Source organism: Oncorhynchus clarkii, chromosome 26, assembly GCF_045791955.1.
Source record: "Oncorhynchus clarkii lewisi isolate Uvic-CL-2024 chromosome 26, UVic_Ocla_1.0, whole genome shotgun sequence".
In the NCBI taxonomy this organism is placed as follows: domain Eukaryota; kingdom Metazoa; phylum Chordata; class Actinopteri; order Salmoniformes; family Salmonidae; genus Oncorhynchus; species Oncorhynchus clarkii.
The window spans coordinates 11,029,221-11,053,289 of NC_092172.1; the positions used below are offsets into that span (position 1 = coordinate 11,029,221).

Genomic DNA, 24,069 nt, shown 5'->3' on the forward strand with positions numbered 1-24,069 from the left:
GCTTCCCGTCCAAGATGTGTCTCATTTTTCCTACTGGACAGCTACAACAGAATGCCCAAGAACTCTGTGTCCTTGAGGACAGAACAACTTTTCATTTTAAATAATTTGATCGATTTATTTTTTTGTCTTCCTCTACGCTGTTATTGTTTTCTTTTTTTGCCTTGTCTGCCTCATTATTTGCAATATGGATGAAAAATAAGTGAGAAGAAAATGCTGCTAAGCTTCAACAGTGACGGCCACTTTGACAAAACACTAAGTTCCTTTTTTAATTACCTGACTTTCTAATGTTGTTGTCATCTCCGAGACAATAGCCCTTTTCTCTGATGTCTTTATTATGTTCTCATTTGGATGGCTACACTCTGCAGGCAGTCCATGCATACTGCATCCCCCCCCCTCTCCTCCCCGTCACATCCTCCCACTGTACACTACCTCCCGTCCCTCCCCACACCCCCATACCTTGTTTTTTAGGATGTTTAATTGCATTAAGAGACGTATTGAGAGAACTAGACGAAGTGTCATCGCTTTTTAAAACACAATTAGGTAACACCTCGTCAGGGCTTCTGTCTGGCGTTGTTGACAGGCCCGTGAACAATCGTGGCGACATCGCCTGGCTTCTCCTGGCATCGTGCTCGTCAACAAGAGTGACAGCCGTTTCATGGAGAGAACCCTGCCGATCCCTGCCATGTCCCAAGCTCGTCAGCCAGTAATTTAAGCAAATCAATAAGCTGCAAGGTGTGGCGTGCAGGACGTAGGCAGACGAGGAGTAGTGGATTTCACTAGCGCTAATGAATCTGTTTCATGATCAACACCGTCCCCCCCCCCCTCCTCTTCCTCCTCTTCATCTGACAAAATGAAAAGCCTGCTCGTTAATTTGAAAAACAACACTCAGCAACTTTATCAAAAGTAGAGGAACACGGAGCTGTTGGGCAGCAGGCACGAGTTTTGTTTTGTCTTTCTCTTCTCTTCACGTCTCTCTTTCTCTCTCTCTCTCTCTCTCTCTCTTTCTCTCTTTCTCTCTCTCTCTCTCTCTCTCTCTCTCTCTCTCTCGCTCTCTTTTTGTTGTTGTTGAAAGTGCGGCGCAGCATACCTGAGGTTTTAGACATGGATTCTATGTTCCAGACTGTTAGCTCGATACCATCATCACTGTCTCATCAGACGGTTTGATGGAAATGCGCGTGATGATGATGATGATGATGATGGTAATGATCATGATGACGATGAGACAGTGCAGACCCAGTGCTTTCGGGTTGCCCATCTGCCTGATTAAAAAGCTCATCCTTATCATAGGATTCACTTTTAACTGAAGTCGAGAGAGATTTTCCAAAATATAGACTCCAAACAATGTGGGGGAACTGCTATAATGTGGTTAGCGCTACACAATCGTGTCTAAATCATGCTCTGGATTCATTAAAATATGTCCTCATTAATGTCGTCACTTCCGTACTGGGCAGAGTTGGATTCACTGTTACAATTAAATGAATTGAACAAGGGCCATTGGCTTTGGCTGAATGCAGAGGTAGCAGTATTGGATATTACACCAAGGAGCTGACTCAGGAAGACAAAGCATACGAGGGGCAAAAGTAATGATCATATACAAATATCCATATGAGAGTGAGTCAATGTTTAAGAAGATGTATGGCTATTGATGTGTAAATAACAGTAGAGTCATGAAGAAAAAATAATATTTTTTCTCACTTTGTGTCTGTAAAAAAAACACTCCATCGAATACACTCGGAGAGGCACCACAATCGAGCTCAGGGTAAGATAAAGCAGGACCTATTTGTATGCCTTGTGAACAAAACCTTGAATAAATATATAATCAGTTAGAAGTAAAGCATTATCTGGCATGGCCTTCCTTCTCGAGGAAAATAACATTTGACAGTGCAACTCCCTGATGAAAAAATTGTGAAAAAGTTCTGACTTCAAAAGTGTTTACTCCCCATGTTTTTTAATTTGTCTGGGCATATGCAATATATTTGCATTTCAAATACCTGTATTGGAAGCAGGTGGTTTAAATGCCAAGAAGCGAATTGATGACAATCAACCATGAACATCAGGGGAACTCTTCTTGCGGGCTGACATTAAAACTAAACGAACAGCAGCTAAATAAACACATACAAAAATAACTCCAGCCTCCACCCTACCTCATTCTCTCTCTCTCTCTCTCTCTCTCTCTCTCTCCACCCTCTCCTCGCTCGCTCTTATTTTAATATTCCTGTACATTTGAATAGTGCATGTAGAGCAGGACACACGGCCGTGTGTTTAAACAGACTGTGGCTCGGTGGTTTAAAAAAGAAAAAGTAGAAAATAAACCGGGTTTTGGACTGGGATGAATACATTCAGTGCCAAACAGAGCCAAACCCTCTCCCCTCTCCCCATCCCCCCACCCTTCTCTCTTTTCCTCACGTCCATATTCATTTCTGGAATTTACAGTAAATCCAATAGCTGTCAATCATGAATTAAAACTCCCAATTTTAACAACGGGAGGAAACAGCTGCTTCAACATTTACAGCAAGACCACTCTAAAATATTAAAGGCATGTCACCGCCACGGCAAGGTCCTACATCTGCAACCATCTGCGTTCTATTAAAACATTACACCAGAAACTCTGCTATTTCCCTGCTTTTAGATACACACAGGAAGGCAGAATTGACAGTAAAACCTTGACAGGATTTGTTTTTACTCACACCCGCTTCAAGATGTAAAAAAAAAACGAAACCAAAAAAATGTTTATAAAAATCAGCTAGTTAAAAGAAGGTCATGTTAAGTGGCCCAGACGGTATGCTGATGGATCTCAACAAGACTATAGTCTCTTTAATGACTTTTTGTTCCCGACATTCAGATTGGATTTGATTTCCTTTTTTCCCATCGTTTTCTGATGTGGTCACACGGGGGTGTGGAGTCACAGAGGACTCTGAAGTGATGCGGTGACATTTGAGGCCGTGGCGCCCTGTAAGGACGGAGAGAACACAGAGTGCGTGGCTTCTGAAAGGGCTGCTGAACTATTCCGTTACAGTCGAGTGGGGGAGAATTATGGTCGGTGTCAAAGGTAAACAATTACAACGTGGTGAGTCACTTTTTGGAGTAAGCGCAAAAGGGAGATCATTTCTCCATCTTAATAGGTCATTTCCGTTTGTCTTCTGAGTGCTATTTCACATGTTGCCTTAATCAGGGTGGTCCTTTTAAAACGAGGGCAGAGACATTTTGCTCAAATAAAATGATGTACGTATTGGATTTTGAAGACTTCCTTGCACTTTTCTCTTCCTCTCCTAGTCAGTCTTCTCAGCGAAGCTGTTGTCCACTTCGGCACATTGTTTTAGTCCCTGTATTCCAAATGACGGTGTTGGTTGTGAAAGATGTTCCTTCCATCAGGGGGTTGTGATGTCATTGACAGTGTGTGATTCATTAGGATATCAGTGTACTGCGAGTGACAGAAAGACTCTGATTAACAAGCTCTCTGTTTTTCTCTCTCGCTCTCTCTCTCTCTCTCTCTCTCTCTCTCTCTCTCTCTCTCTCTCTCTTTATTTATTTTTAAATTGAGAACCCCCGTTGCTCCAAACGACATTTCTCTCTCCCCTTCTCCGTGTCTCTCCCTCCCTCTTTCCTCCTCTCGTCCTGTCGAAGATGACGGGAGTCACAGGTGTGTGGCAATAATTACACATACACTCAGAAAAATAATGTCATTTCCCCCCATTTAATAAGTTCCCCTGTAAAATGTGAGGGGAACGCATGAGGAGGGGATGCTTAAATCTTATCTGATACACCCTCCCTAACTTAATCATCTGGCTCTTAAGAGCAGGGCTCGGGCAGCTGAGGCTCTGTAATATGCATGCAATATGTGTGTAAAATGATATGCTTTAATTTTGAGCCCACTTTAAGCAGCAACAAAACCTTGTTTCTAAGGGAGACATTTACAATAGGGGTGGGGAAAAAGCTGTTAACTATTTCATTCCTGCCGTGACAAAGGACATCTGTTTTGTCTCACAGTTGTGCTGTATATTTCATATTTAGGTGAGCATTTCCTCATGGTCATGTCTGTGTTCTATGATTTGGTGTACATCACTGTACACTATTCTACGTTTGATTCGAATAATGTACCTCTTAGAAAAAGTAATTGCAGTCGGTATAGGCTTGATGTAGAATCATTACATGATTATAATCAACACAGTTATGATTATGGGTTTTATTGTGATTTAAATACGTTTGAAAGATAGGGTACGGCTCTACAGGGTTGAGCAGTGGTGTCTTGGAGTAGCACCATCTAGTGTGTCAACAACAGGTGCTACCAGAGACCAAGAGGGAAGAGCGAGTGAGAGTGTGAGAGAGAGAGAGAGAGAGAGAGAGTGTAGATGGGAGGCAGTAGGGGCTTTGGGGGAGAGGAGGGGTGGGGGTGGGGGGGGTAAACTTCAAAAAGCCTCTGACTCAAGCTGCCGCTGGCCCTGACCACTCCACAGATGCTTTTGTTCATCTCTCTCGTTCTCTTCTCCCCCCTCCTCTCTTCCCTGTGTCTTTGGTGATACACTGGGAGCGAGGATATCAAAGTAGAGCTGTCTGTTAAGACTTCAAACCAGGCCCGTCCGTCAACCCCAATCATATCTGCGCCCGAAACGGAAGACTCCGACTCGAGTGGAATATTTGATCTGTCCTCTTCAGGAGGATCAACAGTCAGAAATGCCAGTGAGAGTTTAAGAGGGGGGAGGATGCGGGCGCTGGGGGTGTGGGGAGGGCAGCCATGAAAACACCCCACTTGACTTCAGAAAGGCCAGTCTGTGGACATAAAAGTCAGACATGTTCTCCTCAATACCGGAGATATATATTTAAAGGTCTGACACATGTAGCTTGTAGGATACGAGGCCCAGCAAAACCTTTTATTTTTAGCATCTAAAGTCAGAGCCTGTTGAGAAAGGTCCTCGCTCTAAGTGTCATGCTTTTTCTCATTAAACGCAAAGCCAAATCCATATCTCTCTCTCTTTCTCTACCTCTCCCCCTCCTGCTCTCTTTCTCTATCTTCATCTGCATCTCTATCTGGATCTCAATATCCCTATCTCTTATCTATCTGCCGTACCTATCTTTCTTTCAGTCTATCTATCATCCAGTTATTTATAGACATTGATATGTGTTTCCAGGAGGGCGGTATAGTTAGCTCTTAAATCCCCTGTCTGTGAGATCAGACTACATAATTACCTATCGCATTAAGCCTTTTTATATCCAGGAGACTTAGGCCTCGCTCTTCCTCACATAGGGCAGCGCTGTAGCAGCTGGTGGCATTAGTGATACAGAGTAGGCCCAAGGGCGGCATGGCTTGACGGGGACTAACAGACAGTGGTGCCCCCCTGGGGCCTCACTATCCCACAATCTGTAGGAGGTGGTCCGGATCGATACTGCCGTAGGTGGAGTTTTTTTTTGGGGGGGGGGGGTGGCATCTGGTTTGGTTGGGTTCGGTCCCAAACGACCATGTCGAGCCATTGAGACGGACTCCTGTCTTCATGATGTGCCCTCACCACCGGTCAATCAGTCGGCATCGTCCTTCCAAGACGAAGCACAACCAGGCCACATCCGTCTCCTCATAACCCTATCCCTGGCCCTCACGGCTGTCGTGGATACACCCCTCAAATCCTCTTGTGGGCACGTGTCATGCTGCAAGAACAGACGCAAGGGGCTTATATCTTTCCTATGACTAGTCAGTCGATTATACATTAAGCCCTGGTGAACGCGGCGTTAGTGTATCCAGCAGCTATCTAATCGGTGGCGTCCGGGTCTGCTGGACTTTCCACGTGTTCCAGGAAGAGCCAGATTACATGCACACGCAGTGGTCTGACGGTGGTCAATGCTCATCACGCCACACTATATATACTGTAAGTCCCTCTCTCCTCATCCCTAATGATATGACGTAATTAGAGCAACTGATTTATATGGTAATCGGAGGCATGGCAACTCACAGAGCTGCTTATGAGCACACCGTCACCCTTCACCCACGCAGGCCACCGTGTACCGGTGTCAGCAGCACACCGTCACCCTTCACCCGCGCAGGCCACCGTGTACCGGTGTCAGCAGCACACCGTCATCCTTCACCCGCGCAGGCCACCGTGTACCGGTGTCAGCAGCACACCGTCACCCTTCACCCGCGCAGGCCACCGTGTACCGGTGTCAGCAGCACACCGTCACCCTTCACCCGCGCAGGCCACCGTGTACCGGTGTCAGCAGCACACCGTCACCCTTCACCGGCGCAGGCCACCGTGTACCGGTGTCAGCAGCACACCGTCACCCTTCACCCGCGCAGCCTTGGATAGGATAGGGGAAGACATATACACACGTACACTCACATATAATCCAGACACGCGTAGCATCAGCTGGACCACAGTGTTCTCTAACAGGACCAGTTATTCACGTGCACAAGGGAAGGGAATCTCAAAATATAGACATCTTTAGCCCCTACAGTTTCTCTTTTCTTTCTCCACTCTGCAACTCGTCAATTACGGAGACAAGAAGGAGTGGATTTGGGGATGTTGCTGTTTAAGGGTGGGAGGTTGAAGGGGCGCGGATGCGGTTGAAAATTGCTCTGCATCTGCTGCTGCGCCCCATGAAAGTGAAGAATATACTGAATCTGATTTCCTGACGTGCTCCGGCAAGCCAGCCCCTTAGGAACTGTCTCCAGGGATTGTTATTATTGAAAAGGAAGGTGTATTCGGTGTGTATGTGTGGATAGATGTTCACGTGTGTGGGGTCATTGTAGTAGCGTTCAACGTGAACAAATAATCAAATGAATACGTTTCAGTAGCACACAGATTTGGTGAGGGGGCGGGCGAGGGGAGTCGGGGGGGGGCTCGTTTTAGTAACAGATGTCCACGCAGTGGCTGGTAGGACAGCACTTCACCATCAACACGTGTTAAGTGACAGTGACGGACAGCAGGCAGTCTATTTAATAATTCACTATATTTTAATATTTTCCTCTCTCTCTCTCTGTCTGTTTTTACACTGACGGCAAAATCCAATTCCGCGTCAAGGTTATGATTACAAAAGTCTGCATTAAATATGCCATCTTTGGGAGGGAAAATACTGACATAGATTGTGGCTTTTGTTTGTCTGTTAATTTCTTTAGTATGCGTGTCTATATGTTGATCCTGTATCTGGGTTGAGTAATTAACACGGTGATCTACTTACACACAAACACACAGAAATACTGTACCATACCACTTATATATACCAATGGATTTTCAGGCCCGTGCCACCACATTCCCAAGTGTTTTTCTATCAGTTTCTTTTTTTGGGGGGGGGTTACTGTAATCAGATGACTAAAAAGGCAAAAGACAAGATGGTAGAGTAGACACAGATCTTCACATTTCCCCAGCACAACGATTCGGGTAACTGAGCCTCAACTGACCAGAAATGATTTGCCTCTGTCTGTTAGACACGTAATGGAGTCATTTAACTAGTCAAATTAGGAGCTGCAGAGATGCCGCATGCTTCATTACTGGCTTCCAATGGGCACCATTTTACATTTACGTCAGGAATCATTTCAGGGCAAATTAATGCTTTTATTGTCTTTGTGAAAATACACCCAGATGCACCCTGGCTCGCCACATCTAAAAGACCAGCGCCACCTAGAGGTCAGAGAGGGAACTCCAACCCAGCAGAGTGGTTAGGTGAGGTGGGTGTCATGTTTAGATGACAGTCAGTCAGTCCATTCTTAGATCCAAACTCTAAATCAGAAGCATGTGATGGAGGATGTAGGATGTGTCCACCAGCGTGGGAGATCAAACTCTGAGTCTGTGAGCGACAGTGCTGAGGGCTCTGGCACCTGTCAGCAGGAGTCTTTGACACGTCTTGTCTACAGACAAGAAGCAGGCTCCGTCCAGAACACAGTCTAACCACGTTTTGGGTTTCTACACTATTTGTATTGGGCATGTGGTGAAGGTTACCACACGATCAGTTCTTTCCATCCAAATCATTATTTAATTCAACTCTGGATTTGATTAAATCCTCAGAGAAGTTTTGAGTTCTTTAACACGTACAGGATGCACCTCAGTTGATAGACTGTTGTGGTGTTCCAGCAGTGAGTTCTACCGGTGTCCATTAAGAGAAATCAGATGTGGAAGTACATGAGGAAGCTGTCGGTTGTTGATTTATATGTCCTGTTGAAATCCCATTAAGAGAAATCACAAAAAAAATCTACATGTCTTTAATAAGATTTTGAAATGTGTTTTTATTTCGATCAAACTCAGTTTAAACGTCTGCTTGTTGCCTCATCTAAGCGCTCTCTTGGCCCATTGTTCTCTACCGCTTTTATGTTATGATAGATTGGAGCCATATTGTATTATGATGATTGACAGGCAAGGATGTTTGTGTGTGTGTTTGTGTTTGTATGTCTTTTTGACTATACACACACCGCCCTAGCCCCCCCCCCCCCCCCCCCCCCCCCTCCTTTCCAGACCCTGTTGTGTGCTTGACATTCTGTCGATATCGTTACACCCAAAAGCTGGACTGTTTGATCCTGTGTTTGACTGGCACGCTTTGAGCTAGAGAGGCTGTGTTTGCTCACTGCCACAGAGCCATGTTTCTCTCGCCACTGTTTAACGGCGTCCACCCGACCACCCAAAGTTCACTCCTGTCTCTCTGCGATAACCCACAGTCTAACCAGACAGTCCGCCTGCTCAGTTTCATACGTTGATATAAAAGCATGTCCGATTTCTGCAAAACAGATAAGAGAACATGATGTGATACTGGGGGGGGGGGGTTGAAAAAACCTAAACTTAGAGTTACTCCATGGATTCACTGATCTCTCTACGGGTCCCGATTCCCGTCAATCGAACAGTCACCCCCTCCTCTCTTTATCTCCTTTGTCCACAAAGAAAGGAGAAGAGACACATTCTCAATCTTCTGTTGCAGTATTGTTTTTATGCTGGCTGTTCTATATTGATCCTGAGTGTGGCTGGTTATCTTTGCATGGTGGGCAGTTATGGATGAATACACAAAGCCTTTCATTTGGACAAGGGATCATTGTGCCGTCATCCTCCCACGCCTGGAGAGAAGCGAGAAGGGGGTGAACGGCATCCATCGAGGTGCCTTCCCGTCCTCCGAGGGCACCACGTTAGTATGAAAGAAGTATCGGAGCATAGTTGCTTGAATACAGCACTTAAAATGCCTATACTGGACCTTGATCTCAACATATTTGGTACATTCATTATGGATGGATATGATCAGGTTTTTTGCTGGTACGGTTCAGCTGGTAGGGTTAGTTCAAAAGTGTGTTTCTGGCGGTCACTCCCATAGTTCCAGAAGGTGCTCCGCAGGACTTCACCAGGCTCAGAATTCCGGGAGAACTGCCTAGGGGTTCCGTTTGACCTCGTGAGTTAAAAGGAAGCAGCATGAGATTAAGAGAGAGAGAGAGAGAAAAAGAGAGAGATACAGACAGAGGGAGAACCATAGAGAGAGCGGAGAGGCAGAGAAATCAGGGAGAGGGCTTGTGATCAAGAGAGTAAGGGGAGGGGGGTTTTAACGTCCTCCGCTCTGACAGTTGTGTGGAGTGACATCTTGAGGGTTCCTGTCCCATCCACTTCAGGCCACTCATAGGCTGGCCTGTACAGCCCACTGTTTCCCACAGCCCCCTGCACCAGAGGCTCATAATTACTCTTAAGAAGGTAATAGTGTAAAATGAATGCAGTGCTCTCTCCCCGAGGGGAACAAAGGAGCCTTATTATACAACCTCGTCAGCTCTCCTGTGTGTCTCAGCGCTGTACAATCACTGTTTTCAGCAGGATAACCAGCATGTGGTAAACGGCGAGAGAGAGAGAGAGAAATCGACAAAGGAAAAGTGGTTGTCTCAGCCATCAAACGGCAGTCTCTAAGTGTAACTTCTGCTCTTAATTTGTTCAAAAAAATAAAGATGTCTTCTCTGTTCTCAGTTCTTAGCAGTTTGTTTCATTTATTTGAGGTGTAGAAACACACAACACACACGCAGGCGTGCGCACACACAGACTCGCCGCTAAGTCGAGAGACGTCTTCTTATTGGGGAATCTATCAATAAATCAATGTGACTTTAAACACATTTCCCCCGTGACATCACTGAACTGATAAGACCTGAACTAATCTCTGTTGAGGCTGTCGGAGTGCTTTGAACAAAATCTAGTTTGCATCTCTCAGCAAGGTTATTTGTCAATGACTTATAATCCCAGGTACATTTCCCGGGTTTTATATTAGAAACGGGTAAATGGTTCTCATGTCTGATGTTTCTCAGCCTTGGGAAAAGAGAGAGAAGGCTAAGGAACAAAAAGGAATGTTATAGATTTTGCTGTCAAAACAATGTGAGGAGTGAGTGATCAAAATAGGATGGTTTCTGTATTACCTTTAGACTTGTTTCTGCATTACCATCCTGGAAACTACTGGTAATGTTGATCATATTTTATAGTAATGAAATGTTCACCTTAGAAACTAAGGAACACATTTTTTTTTGTTGAGCTGTCGTATATGGTTGAATCAACGTTGAGTCCGAGTCATTTCAATGAAATTACGTTGACCCGACGTGGAATAGACGTTGAACTGAAGTCTGCGCCCAGTGGGTCCTTTCTCATCCTTATCTCAGTCATGTTGTCTACCTGTACCGTAAGACACTGTCCACACCAGACAGAGCGTCATGCCCAGAGCAAGTGTTCCTCTTGAGGGTGTCACTACCTTGTCTCGTTCCTCCAAGGGCACGGTACTAGCCAAGAGCAGGAACAATCATCACCAGGGCTTTACCTACTTGGTAATTTATGAGGGCTCAATTAGAAGAGCACACAAAGTAATGATTTTGAAAAGCGCCTCGTCCGTGTTGTGAAATTTGATTTTCTGCCTTCTGCTTATTAGAACTGTTACCCCAGATTCGTAAACAGTGTTTGGAGATAAATAATTGATATTACACATTATCGCTCCAGAGCGAAAGATACATTATTTTTTTTTTTGCCATTGTGAGTTTGCGTAGGGGGGGCATTTCACTACAGAGCCTATTACCCCCCCCCCCCCCCCCCACAACCTCCTCTGAAAAAAAGGAGAGAACTTTAACAGGACGCGTCCCCTTGTGCAACGTTCCTCAGTGATCCCATCTTTACACGCCAAAATCTTTCTTTGATTTGCCTTCGCTCTCCGAATCTGTTTCCCTCTTCGCACAGAACCTCACGGAAAACTTTTGCCATATCTGTCATCTCAAAACGGAGTCTTGGTCTCAGATGAACAGTTTTGATCTTTCTCGACTGTTTACGGCCGCGTCAAGTGGGGGGAAAAAAAGACTTGCCGTAAGTGCTTACAGCAGCACTAAATAGTTTGACATCTTGCTCTCTAACAACGTCTTTAAAGTAAATAAAAAACTAAACAACGGCCTAGCCTGCAATTAAACTGTAGATCTGAATATGACATGTTTGTACCGGAGTGATTTCTCTTTGCCCTTTTCCTGTATCGTTTTTGAAGGGATTCTGTGTGTGTGTGATGTTGTAAGGGCTGTGTCAGATCACAAGGGGACTGTAGCCTGGGTTGAGATGTGGCCAGTGCTGATAGCCTCTGGTCACGGTTGCCTTAACCCCTCCATTCTCACTGAGTGCTCAAGGCTAGACAGTGGCGTTCATCCACCGCTGGCCGAGGACTTCATCCACCTTGAAGAGGCTGCCTTTCACACAGCCTCCACAACGCTCTGCTACACACGCACTTTGAGAGCTCAGTAAATATGTGATACATTTCCACCTCCGTTCTCCCACACTGAGGTCCCATGTTACAGTCTGACTGAGCGGGGTCGTAGGAAGCATCCTAGTGGGAGGAGCTGGTCTAATCATGAAGAGCAGCAGGGTGTCACTGCTTAAGGCCTGGGGTTGGAGATACTGTACTTTAGCAGAGGCTAAGGTTTCGCCATGCAGACACAGGAAGCAAGACCAAACAGTCTACTAGTGAATAGCTTCAGATGGTGTGAAACTCAATGCCCAATGTAGATGTATAGGGAAAGGGGGATACCTAGCCATTTGTACAACTGAATGCATCTTCCGCATTTAACCCAACCCCTCTGAATCAGAGGTGCGGGGGGCTGCCTTAATCGACATCCACGTCTTCGTCGACCGGGGGAAAAGTGGGTTAACTGCCTTGCTCAGGGGCAGAACGCTAGATTTTTACCTTGTCAGCTCGGGGATTCGATCCAGCAACCTTTCGGTTACTGGCCCAACGCTCTAACCACTAGGCTCCATGCTGCCCCTGGCAGGTTAGCCTTTAGGGGTATTATAATTACTATAATTCTCCTGAAATTGAATTGGACTTCACCATAGCAATAATAATCTGTAGTTGGTCTTGCGTAAGGTAAAAACAGTGATATCCCCCCCCCCCCCCCTATTTAAAGAAGCTGTAGAACTAACAACCTCCTGTGTATACGAAACGTAGTTGCAGAAGAAGAGCTTCTGTTTTTTTCACTGTCTCTGTTACTGGAGCTGAAACAGTGATGCCCCCCCCCATTTAAAGAAGCTGTAGAACTAACAACCTCCTGTGTATACGAAACGTAGTTGCAGAAGAAGAGCTTCTGTTTTTTTCACTGTCTCTGTTACTGGAGCTGAAACAGTGAGCCTCTCGGAAGTGCTGGCTGACCATTGCAGGGTAAGAGAGGGAGGGAGAGAAAGACTGAGCCGGAGAAATGGGGGGCGGGGGGGGTGGTCCTGGAAGGTTTCGTATATCATAATTATCCCGTTAAGCAACGGCGGGGGTTCCCTCGGGAATTATTCTTAAATGGAGGATTTGCAACGAGAATGGGTCAGAAATGCTTCCAGCAAGCAGGAAATCCTGTTTTCATTTACATAATCATATCACCACTTCTCTTTGGTCCCTTCTTAAAGGCGGATGCTAATTCACAGCCCAGCTTTTGTAGGTTTAAAGCTGTTGTTCTTATTCCCTCCAATACGTGTCCCTTTACTGCCAGAGCTTCTCTAAGTCTATTACTCACTTTTTTGACCTCTGACTCTAAACATCTTCTTTGAGCGTGGAGTTGGCCCTTTTGGCTCTTCTTCCTCGGGCACATATGTGAAAAACAGAAACAGAAATAAAAGTTGATTCATGAATAGCGCTGTCTTAATTGAGACCCAGTAAGAGTAAGTAGCAGATGTTATACCGGGAACTGTTGAATCATCAGAGACCAGAGGAAGTCTGCAAAATCATATTTAAAAAAAAGCCAGGTGCTTGTGATTTTCCATTGCAGCACACTGTGGCGATGTGGGAGGGAAAAGGAGGAGGAGGATAGGAGAGGGATATTCATCCGGAAAGATCTACAGAGAGAGTAATAGTGCAAACGCACTGTAGCATTCAGAGACATTTCTGGTGTCACCGTACTGTTTGATCTTGCCCATAAACTCTCTTTGTCCTTACTACGATTATTCACTGTAGAGCTTGTCTGAAAAGACGTATTTCTGGATCATTGTTTCGACACACTAATGCTGTTGGTACTTTAACAATCACGAGTGTATCCAAGGTTTACGATGAACACAGAGAAAGTGAAGTGTTCCCTGTCTGCATCTCCCTGCTTGTCTGAATCCTCATCACTGAGCACGTCCCAGGTCTCCAGCTCTCTCTTGCCTTCTTTTCTTATTTTAAACTCCTGTCCCTGATCCATTAGGAACCCATCTTATATTGCTGTGTGATTCCTGCCCTGGGAAGCGCCGGGTTTCAGCGGCAGACAGGAACCTGTGATGGCTGTGCTCTCTGTCTGTACTAGTGGAGTAGGGAACCTGTGATGGCTGTGCTCTCTGTCTGTACTAGTGGAGTAGGGAACCTGTGATGGCTGTGCTCTCTGTCTGTACTAGTGGAGTAGGGAACCTGTGATGGCTGTGCCCTCTGTCTTTACTAGTGGAGTAGGGAACCTGGGATGGCTGTGCTCTCTGTCTGTACTAGTGGAGTAGGGAACCTGTGATGGCTGTGCTCTCTGTCTGTACTAGTGGAGTAGGGAACCTGTGATGGCTGTGCTCTCTGTCTGTACTAGTGGAGTAGGGAACCTGTGATGGCTGTGCCCTCTGTCTGTACTAGTGGAGTAGGGAACCTGTGATGGCTGTGCTCTCTGTCTGTACTAGTGGAGTAGGGAACCTGTGATGGCTGTGCCCTCTGTCTGTACTAGTGGAGTAGGGAACCTGTGATGGCTGTGCTCTCTGTCTGTACTAGTGGAGTAGGGAACCTGTGATGGCTGTGCTCTCTGTCTGTACTAGTGGAGTAGGGAACCTGTGATGGCTGTGCCCATACTAGTGGAGTAGGGAACCTGTGATGGCTGTGCTCTCTGTCTGTACTAGTGGAGTAGGGAACCTGTGATGGCTGTGCTCTCTGTCTGTACTCGTGGAGTAGGGAACCTGTGATGGCTGTGCTCTCTGTCTGTACTAGTGGAGTATGAAACTTGTGATGGCTGTGCTCTCTGTCTGTACTAGTGGAGTAGGGAACCTAGGATGGCTGTGCTCTCTGTCTGTACTAGTGGAGTAGGGAACCTGTGATGGCTGTGCTCTCTGTCTGTACTAGTGGAGTAGGGAACCTGTGATGGCTGTGCTCTCTGTCCGTACTAGTGGAGTAGGGAACCTGTGATGGCTGTGCTCTCTGTCTGTACTAGTGGAGTAGGGAACCTGTGAGGAGGTGCGCGGTGACAGGCCCACTGTGGAGGATTAAAGGCCCACTCTGTCTCTCTCTCTCTCTCTCTCTCTCTTCTCATCTCTCTCTCGCTCTCTCTGTCCTCATCTCTCTCTCTATCTCTCTCTCTCTTTCTCTCTCTCTCTCTCTCTCGCTCCCTCTCTCTCTCTCGCTCTCTCTCTCACTGTCTTTCGCTCGTTTCTCTGAAGTGACAGACAGTGTCATTCTCGTCACTCAGAGGGGACCTCGTCCCAGGCTGACAGAGTCGCTTCAGCGTTCTTCTCCATTCCCACCGCAGCGCAACGCCACACAAAATTAGTAACCAGATATGGCAGTGGCGCGATGCTAGTGCGAATAATACCACACACTCGAGGGAGCCCAGAGCTGTGAGATTAGCACAGACAATTAATACAAGACATGCCTGCGAGAGGGCCTCTGAATATCTTTATGTTGTTTAAGCCACTACGACTCGAAAACTGAAACTGTCCCTGTGTGTCAGTATTCGAGGGAGTGTGTGCGCGTTCATGTCTGTGTGTGTGTGTGTTGTGGAATTGAAACCCTAATTTTGACAGGTGTTTTGATGTCATCTTTCTTTTTTTACAGCCCCGAAGTCGTGTACTGTACAGTAGCTTGTCACAGACATACTTGTCCATTGAAAATCACTGACAACTGTAATGGTAACATTCCCGGCCTGTAATCCATGTGTAAGTGAAGGAAGGAAGTGTGTGCGGTCTATGTAAGCACAGCTAGGCCCTCCCTGCGTACAGGCTTGATAGAATAAAAAGCATTATTCATACTCAAATGAGGCCTGATGAGCACAGATGACCTCACCTCTTCCTGTTGCCAAACAAAAGCTTCATTTTTATAACAGAGACGGGGGGGAAATGTGGAGTACAGAAGATCCCTGGCTCGTCCCACCATCCAGAATGTGCCCTCTACAAAGACAACAAAAAACTTTTAGCGACAGCCTTTGTTTGACCTTTGTTAGCGCCAGCGCATTTGGGTAATCTGTGCTTAATTATTTTTTTCCCTCTCTTCTACATAATACTACAACTTGTGCTCAAACCACAAGCATTTAAGACGTGGCAATTTTTTTTTTTTTTTTTTTTTTTGCACATTCCAATGCCATTATGTTACATTGTTGCCGAATAAAGGCTGGTATTATGCTCCCGCGGTAAAGGGCAGAAGTGGACGGAGTTTTTATCTGCTGAACGAATCAATCAGGATTATGTCAGCTGAAAAGAATCACAGACAGCAGTCGCCAGTGTGTGTGTGTGTGTATTTGAAATTTTGCTTATTTAAAGGGGAGCTATTTGTTGGTCGTGAATGCATGGGGGTGACTGAGACGTCATTTCTCGGTACAGAGAGGATCTCTTCTATTTATTTTATCCTCTGTGGGAGGATTGGAAGGGCGCTCATTATCATTTCAGCAGAAATGATTAGGAGATCAAATAGAGATCGAATGCCATTTCCTTCCATTAATGCGGGGGGTTTAGTGCGTCTGTCATGGCATGGCTGTCCGGCTGCCTGTGGGAAAAAGACAGAGGGAAGAATGGACGAGAGGATTAAGAGGGGACCGGGGCTTGGCAAGGGAGTGCAGGGCTATTCATTAGCAGGGCCCAAAGAGAGGCACACTGACATGCAGAGAGAGAGAGAGAGGGAGAGAGAGAGAGAGAGAGAGAGAGAGAGAGAGGGAGAGGGAGAGGGATGAGCCTTGAGCAGTAGCTCTACCACACAAAATGGAGGGTAAAGGCAAAAAACAGTGATCACACGGTCAAGTTTGCCCTCCACATTGTGCAAACCTACTCATGCAACACTTTGTCCTGCTTTGAGACTCACACGCGTTAGGGTGAGGGTCCTGCCCTCTGGGGCCACATTCAAACAACCCTCCTTAATGTTGGGCCTAACAGGCTGCTAATGCCTTGCCAGTCACACAACCAACCCTCAAGTCACGACTATGACATAAAAAAAAAAGAAGTGACATTTGTTTTGTCAACTTAGGCTCAAAATGTGACTGAATGTTAGAATCGGGAGTTGGGAGTAACGCTCTCGGTGTTCTGCGATCTGTGAGTTCAAATCCCTCCATTTAGCGCTCTGGCTCAGAGGGTTATTTTCCTCATCAGGAGCACTAAAACCCTTGCATACTTCTGCCGTCTGAATAGCCATTTTCTCTGTATTGTATTTATGTATTGAAAAAAAAGGTAATAGATCAAGCACATTCCATTATTCTCTTATAAGATCATTAGCAAATATAATTAGATATGAAAGAAAGTAATTTGGAAAAGAGGGGGAAAAAACGCTATCAGGCAAAGAAGACAGATTGTTGCATCAGAGTGTTTGGGCTTAAATTGCTCAGCGGAGGTATTATCTATCCAACCATCTTCTTCTCAGAAATAGTCACTGGGAGAGGGAGGGAACTCACTCCAGCCCACTGTTTCTCAGCCAAGACCTAGCTTTTTCCTGTACACCCATGTCTCATACAATGCCTACGGGTAAAGGAGGAATAAATCAAATAAATAACATCTAAAACAACAATACCTACATTGTGTAGTGCCATTCTTTAAAAAAATACAACATCAGACAGAGCGGAATAGGCCCCTTCCCTCCTGCATATATGGATTCTCCTTTTGTACTTTTGTCTTACCTAAAAAAGGAAACACAAATCTTCTTCCTTGATGCAGTATAGCTGGGAACCAATTCATTGTGCCACTACCACATGTAGGAGTTTGTCACTGTTTCAACACGGTAGTGTGCTTTCTAATGGGGATCTGAGCAGAAACAGCCATAAACACAAAATCCTCTCTCACCGCAAATGTGCTGTTTTCTTCTTTAGTGGTGCTTTAAGGGACGGGGGTGGATGTGGATTCCTCTAGTCTTTTTGAATCGCAGCAAATGGTATTCATAAACATCCTGTATTCATTAAAACCTTCTAAAAATATGATTTGGGTGCACTTCCTCGTGCTCAAGCGGTGGTGTGTGCTGTTCATATTTACATATTTATAAATACTGGGCTGTACAATGAGGCCTACCTTTGCCAAAAACAACACTTTTCTACTGTCGCCGGATGCCTGGGAGAGAACAAAGGCCTCAGAGGCACCTTCAATGGCAGTACTCTATGTAACTGACTGCTTGCCAGCCTGCAGCAGACTCAAATGTACATAGGGCCAGGGCGTCAGTAACATCCGTCGCACTTATGTTACAGCTAAACTCAAGTCTCATGCAATCAAACCCACATCATTAGAGGACTAGCACTCAATCTACAATACACGGAGGCTAGGGTTATCTGGGGGAATTACTTCTCCTGCTTTAGTTTTGGCCTCATCAGAAATACAAATACAGTGCCTTGCGAAAGTATTCGGCCCCCTTGAACTTTGCGACCTTTTGCCACATTTCAGGCTTCAAACATAAAGATATAAAACTGTATTTTTTTGTGAAGAATCAACAACAAGTGGGACACAATCATGAAGTGGAACGACATTTATTGGATATTTCAAACTTTTTTAACAAATCAAAAACTGAAAAATTGGCCGTGCAAAACTATTCAGCCCCCTTAAGTTAATACTTTGTAGCGTCACCTTTTGCTGCGATTACAGCTGTAAGTCGCTTGGGGTATGTCTCTATCAGTTTTGCACATCGAGAGACTGACATTTTTTCCCATTCCTCCTTGCAAAACAGCTCGAGTTCAGTGAGGTTGGATGGAGAGCATTTGTGAACAGCAGTTTTCAGTTCTTTCCACAGATTCTCGATTGGATTCAGGTCTGGACTTTGACTTGGCCATTCTAACACCTGGATATGTTTATTTTTGAACCATTCCATTGTAGATTTTGCTTTATGTTTTGGATCATTGTCTTGTTGGAAGACAAATCTCCATCCCAGTCTCAGGTCTTTTGCAGACTCCATCAGGTTTTCTTCCAGAATGGTCCTGTATTTGGCTCCATCCATCTTCCCATCAATTTTAACCATCTTCCCTGTCCCTGCTGAAGAAAAGCAGGCCCAAACCATGATGCTGCCACCACCATGTTTGACAGTGGGGATGGTGTGTTCAGCTGTGTTGCTTTTACGCCAAACATAACGTTTTGCATTGTTGCCAAAAAGCTCAATTTTGGTTTCATCTGACCAGAGCACCTTCTTCCACATGTTTGGTGTGTCTCCCAGGTGGCTTGTGGCAAACTTTAAACAACACTTTTTATGGATATCTTTAAGAAATGGCTTTCTTCTTGCCACTCTTCCATAAAGGCCAGATTTGTGCAATATACGACTGATTGTTGTCCTATGGACAGAGTCTCCCACCTCAGCTGTAGATCTCTGCAGTTCATCCAGAGTGATCATGGGCCTCTTGGCTGCATCTCTGATCAGTCTTCTCCTTGTATGAGCTGAAAGTTTAGAGGGACGGCCAGGTCTTGGTAGATTTGCAGTGGTCTGATACTCCTTCCATTTCAATATTATCGCTTGCACAGTGCTCCTTGGGATGTTTAAAGCTTGGGAAATCTTTTTGTATCCAAATCCGGCTTTAAACTTCTTCACAACAGTATCTCGGACCTGCCTGGTGTGTTCCTTGTTCTTCATGATGCTCTCTGCGCTTTTAACGGACCTCTGAGACTATCACAGTGCAGATGCATTTATATGGAGACTTGATTACACACAGGTGGATTGTATTTATCATCATTAGTCATTTAGGTCAACATTGGATCATTCAGAGATCCTCACTGAACTTCTGGAGAGAGTTTGCTGCACTGAAAGTAAAGGGGCTGAATAATTTTGCACGCCCAATTTTTCAGTTTTTGATTTGTTAAAAAAGTTTGAAATATCCAATAAATGTCGTTCCACTACATGATTGTGTCCCACTTGTTGTTGATTCTTCACAAAAAAATACAGTTTTATATCTTTATGTTTGGAGCCTGAAATGTGGCAAAAGGTCGCAAAGTTCAAGGGGGCTGAATACTTTCGCAAGGCACTGTATTCATTTCCAACCTTTACATAGAAATAACAAATGCAGAGCTAAACACAATGTAAAATAGAAGCATTTATACTGTTTTCCATAGTAACTGATTAGCTTAGTCTTATGTAGTCAGGTGAGAGACTATGCTTAGAGACCCCCACTCGAACACTAGTATTTCCCAAGGCAGTTTACAACACATGCTCTCAGTCTTGTGTTAGGCCATTGTTCTTGTCCTTGTCCGTCCACCTATTCATTTATGCATTCTGTTTGGCATGACACATGTATTAACACAGGGTGGATCCTGGAGCTATGTGTCCTCTTACCATATGCCTGGGTTTCTAGGGCCCTCTTCTCCAGTAAATGGCCATTCTGACTGTTATCTCACAGTTTACCAGTAGATGGCGTCCTCACCCTTTCAGCATTTTCAAAAGTCCCATTGACTACGAAGCGTTTTTACAATTCATTGTAAAATATATACGTTCTCATACAAATAATGATCGAATCAGTTGTCACAGATATAGAGAGTCTTGCTGACCTGATGCGGTTGTTTAAATTGTAGCGTTTACCCATCCCAATATAATTTGTTTGCATAATACATGTAAGGCTTTTCCTAATGGTAGGATTCCTTACATTATAATGATAAAGTGTTGTAGACTACAGCATTAACCAGATAGTATTTGTTTAAACAGTATTGACCTGGTATGATAAGCAGTAGTTGTTTTTAAGATGACACACACAAGTGGAATGTCAACGAGGTCCTTGGGTTGGCTGGTGAGGTGCATCTGTTCTGCACCCGAATGAGAAATTAAAACTGAGAGGAAGTTATGATGAATCCATAAAGTTGGCCCTGGAAATCTCCCGCTCGCAATGGCAGTTGTTTGGGGAGAAGAAATGTCGTGCTTAAATAATAACATTCCAGGTGGCTTAGTTAATGAACAGTGAAAATCAAATATGGAGCTTAAGCTGTAACTCGTTACTGGAAGGTTTTTTTTTTTTTTTCAAGGGAAATCACGAGGAGAAGCCACCCTTGAGAGACCAGATACTTTTTATGCAAAGTAAAACATTTCTTTGTTTATTAGGTGGACTACGACAACATATTTAGTTTAGTGGGGGGGGGGACATTTAGTCTGATTCCTTATTGAATGGTTGACTAATGATAGATTGATGCGTGAAGCATAGATGTAGACATAGAATGGTATAAACCAACAGACTGTTCCATCATATTGCCATGTAAAATGCACAGATGACATACGCAGGCTTAGTGTGCCATCTGGTGGTCAAAGTTGGCTCTGGCAGCATTTCCTTAGACTGCATCACACATACAGTACCATGCAGACGAGGCTGCAAAATGATGGACAGAACAGTGATGAGTAAGAGATTAAAGCTGTTGTGTGCAGCATGTCTTCAAAGCTAACTCCCGGCGATGATTGTTTTAATTTGTTGATGCGTCTGGCACAGGATGTTTCAAGTGTGAATTATGATCGCTAATAACTAGGGTTCTGGTTGTACGGCACACCCACATCTCCACATCTTCCGGCGTTAATACCAGATAGGCCCGGAGAGCTACTTTAATTATCTTTAGAATCTTCACCTGCCTTTTCTATACTGTTTGACATAGGAGTTTTAAGCGAACGTACACTGCATCTTGATTTGAGGGTGACGGTGTGATTGTGTGTTTAATACAGAAGAGAGTAGGGGTCAGCGATATTGTTCTTTGGGAAAACCAAAGGATGTTTTATCCGTTTTTAGTGTTCCGTTGCTCTGCACCGACTCTTCATTTCATTTTCGATATCTTCGCTGTGACAGCACAATCAAATAAACGCGTTTTCATTTCATTTAGTCCGTTTCGTGACGGCACTATAAAAGAACATGACATGGAAATGCATTCAGTAGATTTCATTGCCAAATAAATTTCCCACGAAGTTGTCGAGGGAATGAAACTGTGAATGGAAACAGGGGTTGTATTATTTAGCTCTCACATTGTTTCAGAACTTCAAGATAAGAGTGTTCTAAATGTCCGGGATTCAAACTTGCATTCTAATTGCTTACTTCCGTTCATGATCACCAAGTTATCACACTTATCTAGCAAACAAACTTGCTTGGAAAAAGTATGGAAATCCTTTTGCTGCTAGTGTCTCATACCATTTTTAGTCTGCAACCTTTGCTAAACACCTCACAACCTCACCCCAGAGTCCCTGTTAGAGGCCTAGCCTACATTTGAACTAAGTTTAGAAATGTGACATTTAGTCATCGCAATGTTAGAAGTTTGTCAGCCGTGCATGTGTAATGCTAATGCTAATTGTTGGTTCCAGAACAGAATGTCAGTTTCTGTTTTGCTCCTACTTCACCCTATATGATGTTTGTTACAGTAAGAGGCGGCCATTTTGTGTGTATAACTGCTATGCTATGTTTAGTGTCAGAATGGTTGTGTTGTGGCTGTGGTGGGGGCCGGGGCAGTCGTGTTAATCTGCGTTTGTTCTCTTAACTGTAGTTCATCTGTGGGTAGGAGAGGAGGAAGGCCATGGAGCCCTGGGCCCCGCGCTGACCCTCGACCCTAACCTCGCGCTGCCTAACCTAGCTGACACTGAGACGCACGACGCAGCCTCTCTTAACAGAGACTAACTCCCGCCCGAGCACCCGGCTGGAGCAAAGGCAGGAACATGATGATGGTGATGATGAAGGAACACACTATATCAAAGACTTTATTTAAAACATGCTACCATCAAACAAGAGAAGTCATTCAAAATGAACTATGAAGGAGTGTTTCTGCCCTGTGGGAGGATGGAGAGGAGACTGAGAGACATACCTGCTGAAATGACTTGTAGAGGCCACTGGATGTGACAGACAGACAGTGACTTGAACCATTCTGTTTCCTGTCCTCTCATGGATGACTCCTCCCTCCATCTTCTGTCTTCTTCATGTCTCTCCTTTGATTTGACGTTTTTGATGAAACTACCTGCTAAATGACACGCCCCTACTATGACACATTCCTTGATCCAAGATGGCGTCCATCATTGTTGACAAAAAAAAATGTGATAATATTCCTACTGAACTGTTGTGCTGACCCTGTGCTTCACCTGTACGACAGACTCTCTCTCTCTCTCTCCTATCAGACCCAGTACAAAGACAGGTATTCAATGACCCCTGGGTCACAGTAATGGTATTGTCCCTGGACTGTACCATTCCCACTCTTGTCCTGCTGGAGCTGTAGCTTTAATTCGCTCCTTTTGACCAGACCAACCATCTATGGAGACCAAGCACACTTATTGCCACGCACATTTTAGTTGCTGTTTTCTACCCTGTTTCAGGGCACAATGCTCTGTGTGTCAGAAACGAATTAACAGGGAGAAGAAGAAAAAAAAGGAGGAAAAACTAGAAACTAAACCCGAAGTATGACATACTCTGACAATCTTTTCCTGTGCTAGCTAACTAAGAGAGAGCGGTAGTATTCCGATATGATGGGGATGTTAGTAGATGTGACAACGAGAAGAGAAAGCCTGAGCATTGTACAGTACAGTGTGATGACGGGCAGAGGACTGAGGATTCCTCACCCCACCCCCTCCCCGTAACGGAAACAGGACTGAAGTGAAGACTCTGCCCTAGCACGGTCCGCTCATGTCTTTTCTCGCTCTATATGACAGAGCCTGTAGATGCTCAGAACTACATGTAAAAAAAGAGAGAAATAGCAACAAAATGAAAGTGTTGTTGGTGAAGAGCAAAAAGTGTTGAAGTGACAGTAATAACTAGTTTTACACGCCCTTGTCCTGTAGATAAACATAGAGCTTGAAGGGAAGTTATCAAACACGAAAAACGGGATTGTAATTTCCATCCCTTTTCATCTCTCTTATTGACTTCAAGGACTATAGTGTTTGCAAGTGTTCGTAAGATACTGCCACCAATCAATGTTGCAAAGTGTTACTGACTACTGAAACGGTTTGTTGTATTTACTTTGAAAAAGAAGAAAAAACTGGAAAAACAAATATTGTCTAGCCTTAGATACAGTCATCCGTTGTTGCATCGACAAAGCTCGTTGTTTTAGATGGTAGGCCTTAGGGTTGAGCTTTTTTTTGTTTGTTCAAGTACTGTACTTTTTGCCTTCTACATTCTACAACGACAAAAAGAAAAAGATTGACAATCTACTCATGTGCTCCAAACATATGCCCATATAGACATAATACATTATGAATAGAAGGAATTTTTTTGTGTTTTTTTTTTTTTTTTTTTTAAGTTCTTTGCACTGTGATAGTATTATAAATCAAATCTATACAGTACAAAACTAGCTAACTAACTACAATGAAGGTGTGTATCTGTGTGTCCCTTGACATTGTGAAATGTTTCTATGTCCTCTTGTGAACCCTGAGAATTCTAAATGCGGTATGTACAGTGCGAATATATACAGTACATTTTCAGTTTGAAGGACGACAGTACATGGCTTTGACAAAATGCTATCGTAGTGCCAACCCAGGGCATGCAAGTCACTTGTGTGGTCATCATTTACATGCTGTTTGTTACTAAAGCAGAGTGATGATCAA

General features: G+C 44.5%; 1 protein-coding gene across 4 annotated transcripts in view; it reads left to right on the forward strand.

Annotated features, from left to right (window-relative positions):
- LOC139385054 (zinc finger protein 536-like) overlaps positions 1-23,751 on the forward strand; it is a 173,880-nt gene extending 150,129 nt beyond the window's left edge. For all 4 annotated transcript variants that reach the window (XM_071130097.1, XM_071130095.1, XM_071130098.1 and 1 more), the window contains exon 7: positions 22,029-23,751. In XM_071130097.1, the coding sequence (XP_070986198.1) occupies positions 22,029-22,159 (131 nt within the window). In that variant the 3' untranslated portion in view covers positions 22,160-23,751. The remainder of the gene's footprint in view (positions 1-22,028) is intronic.
- The last annotated feature ends 318 nt before the right edge of the window (positions 23,752-24,069 follow it).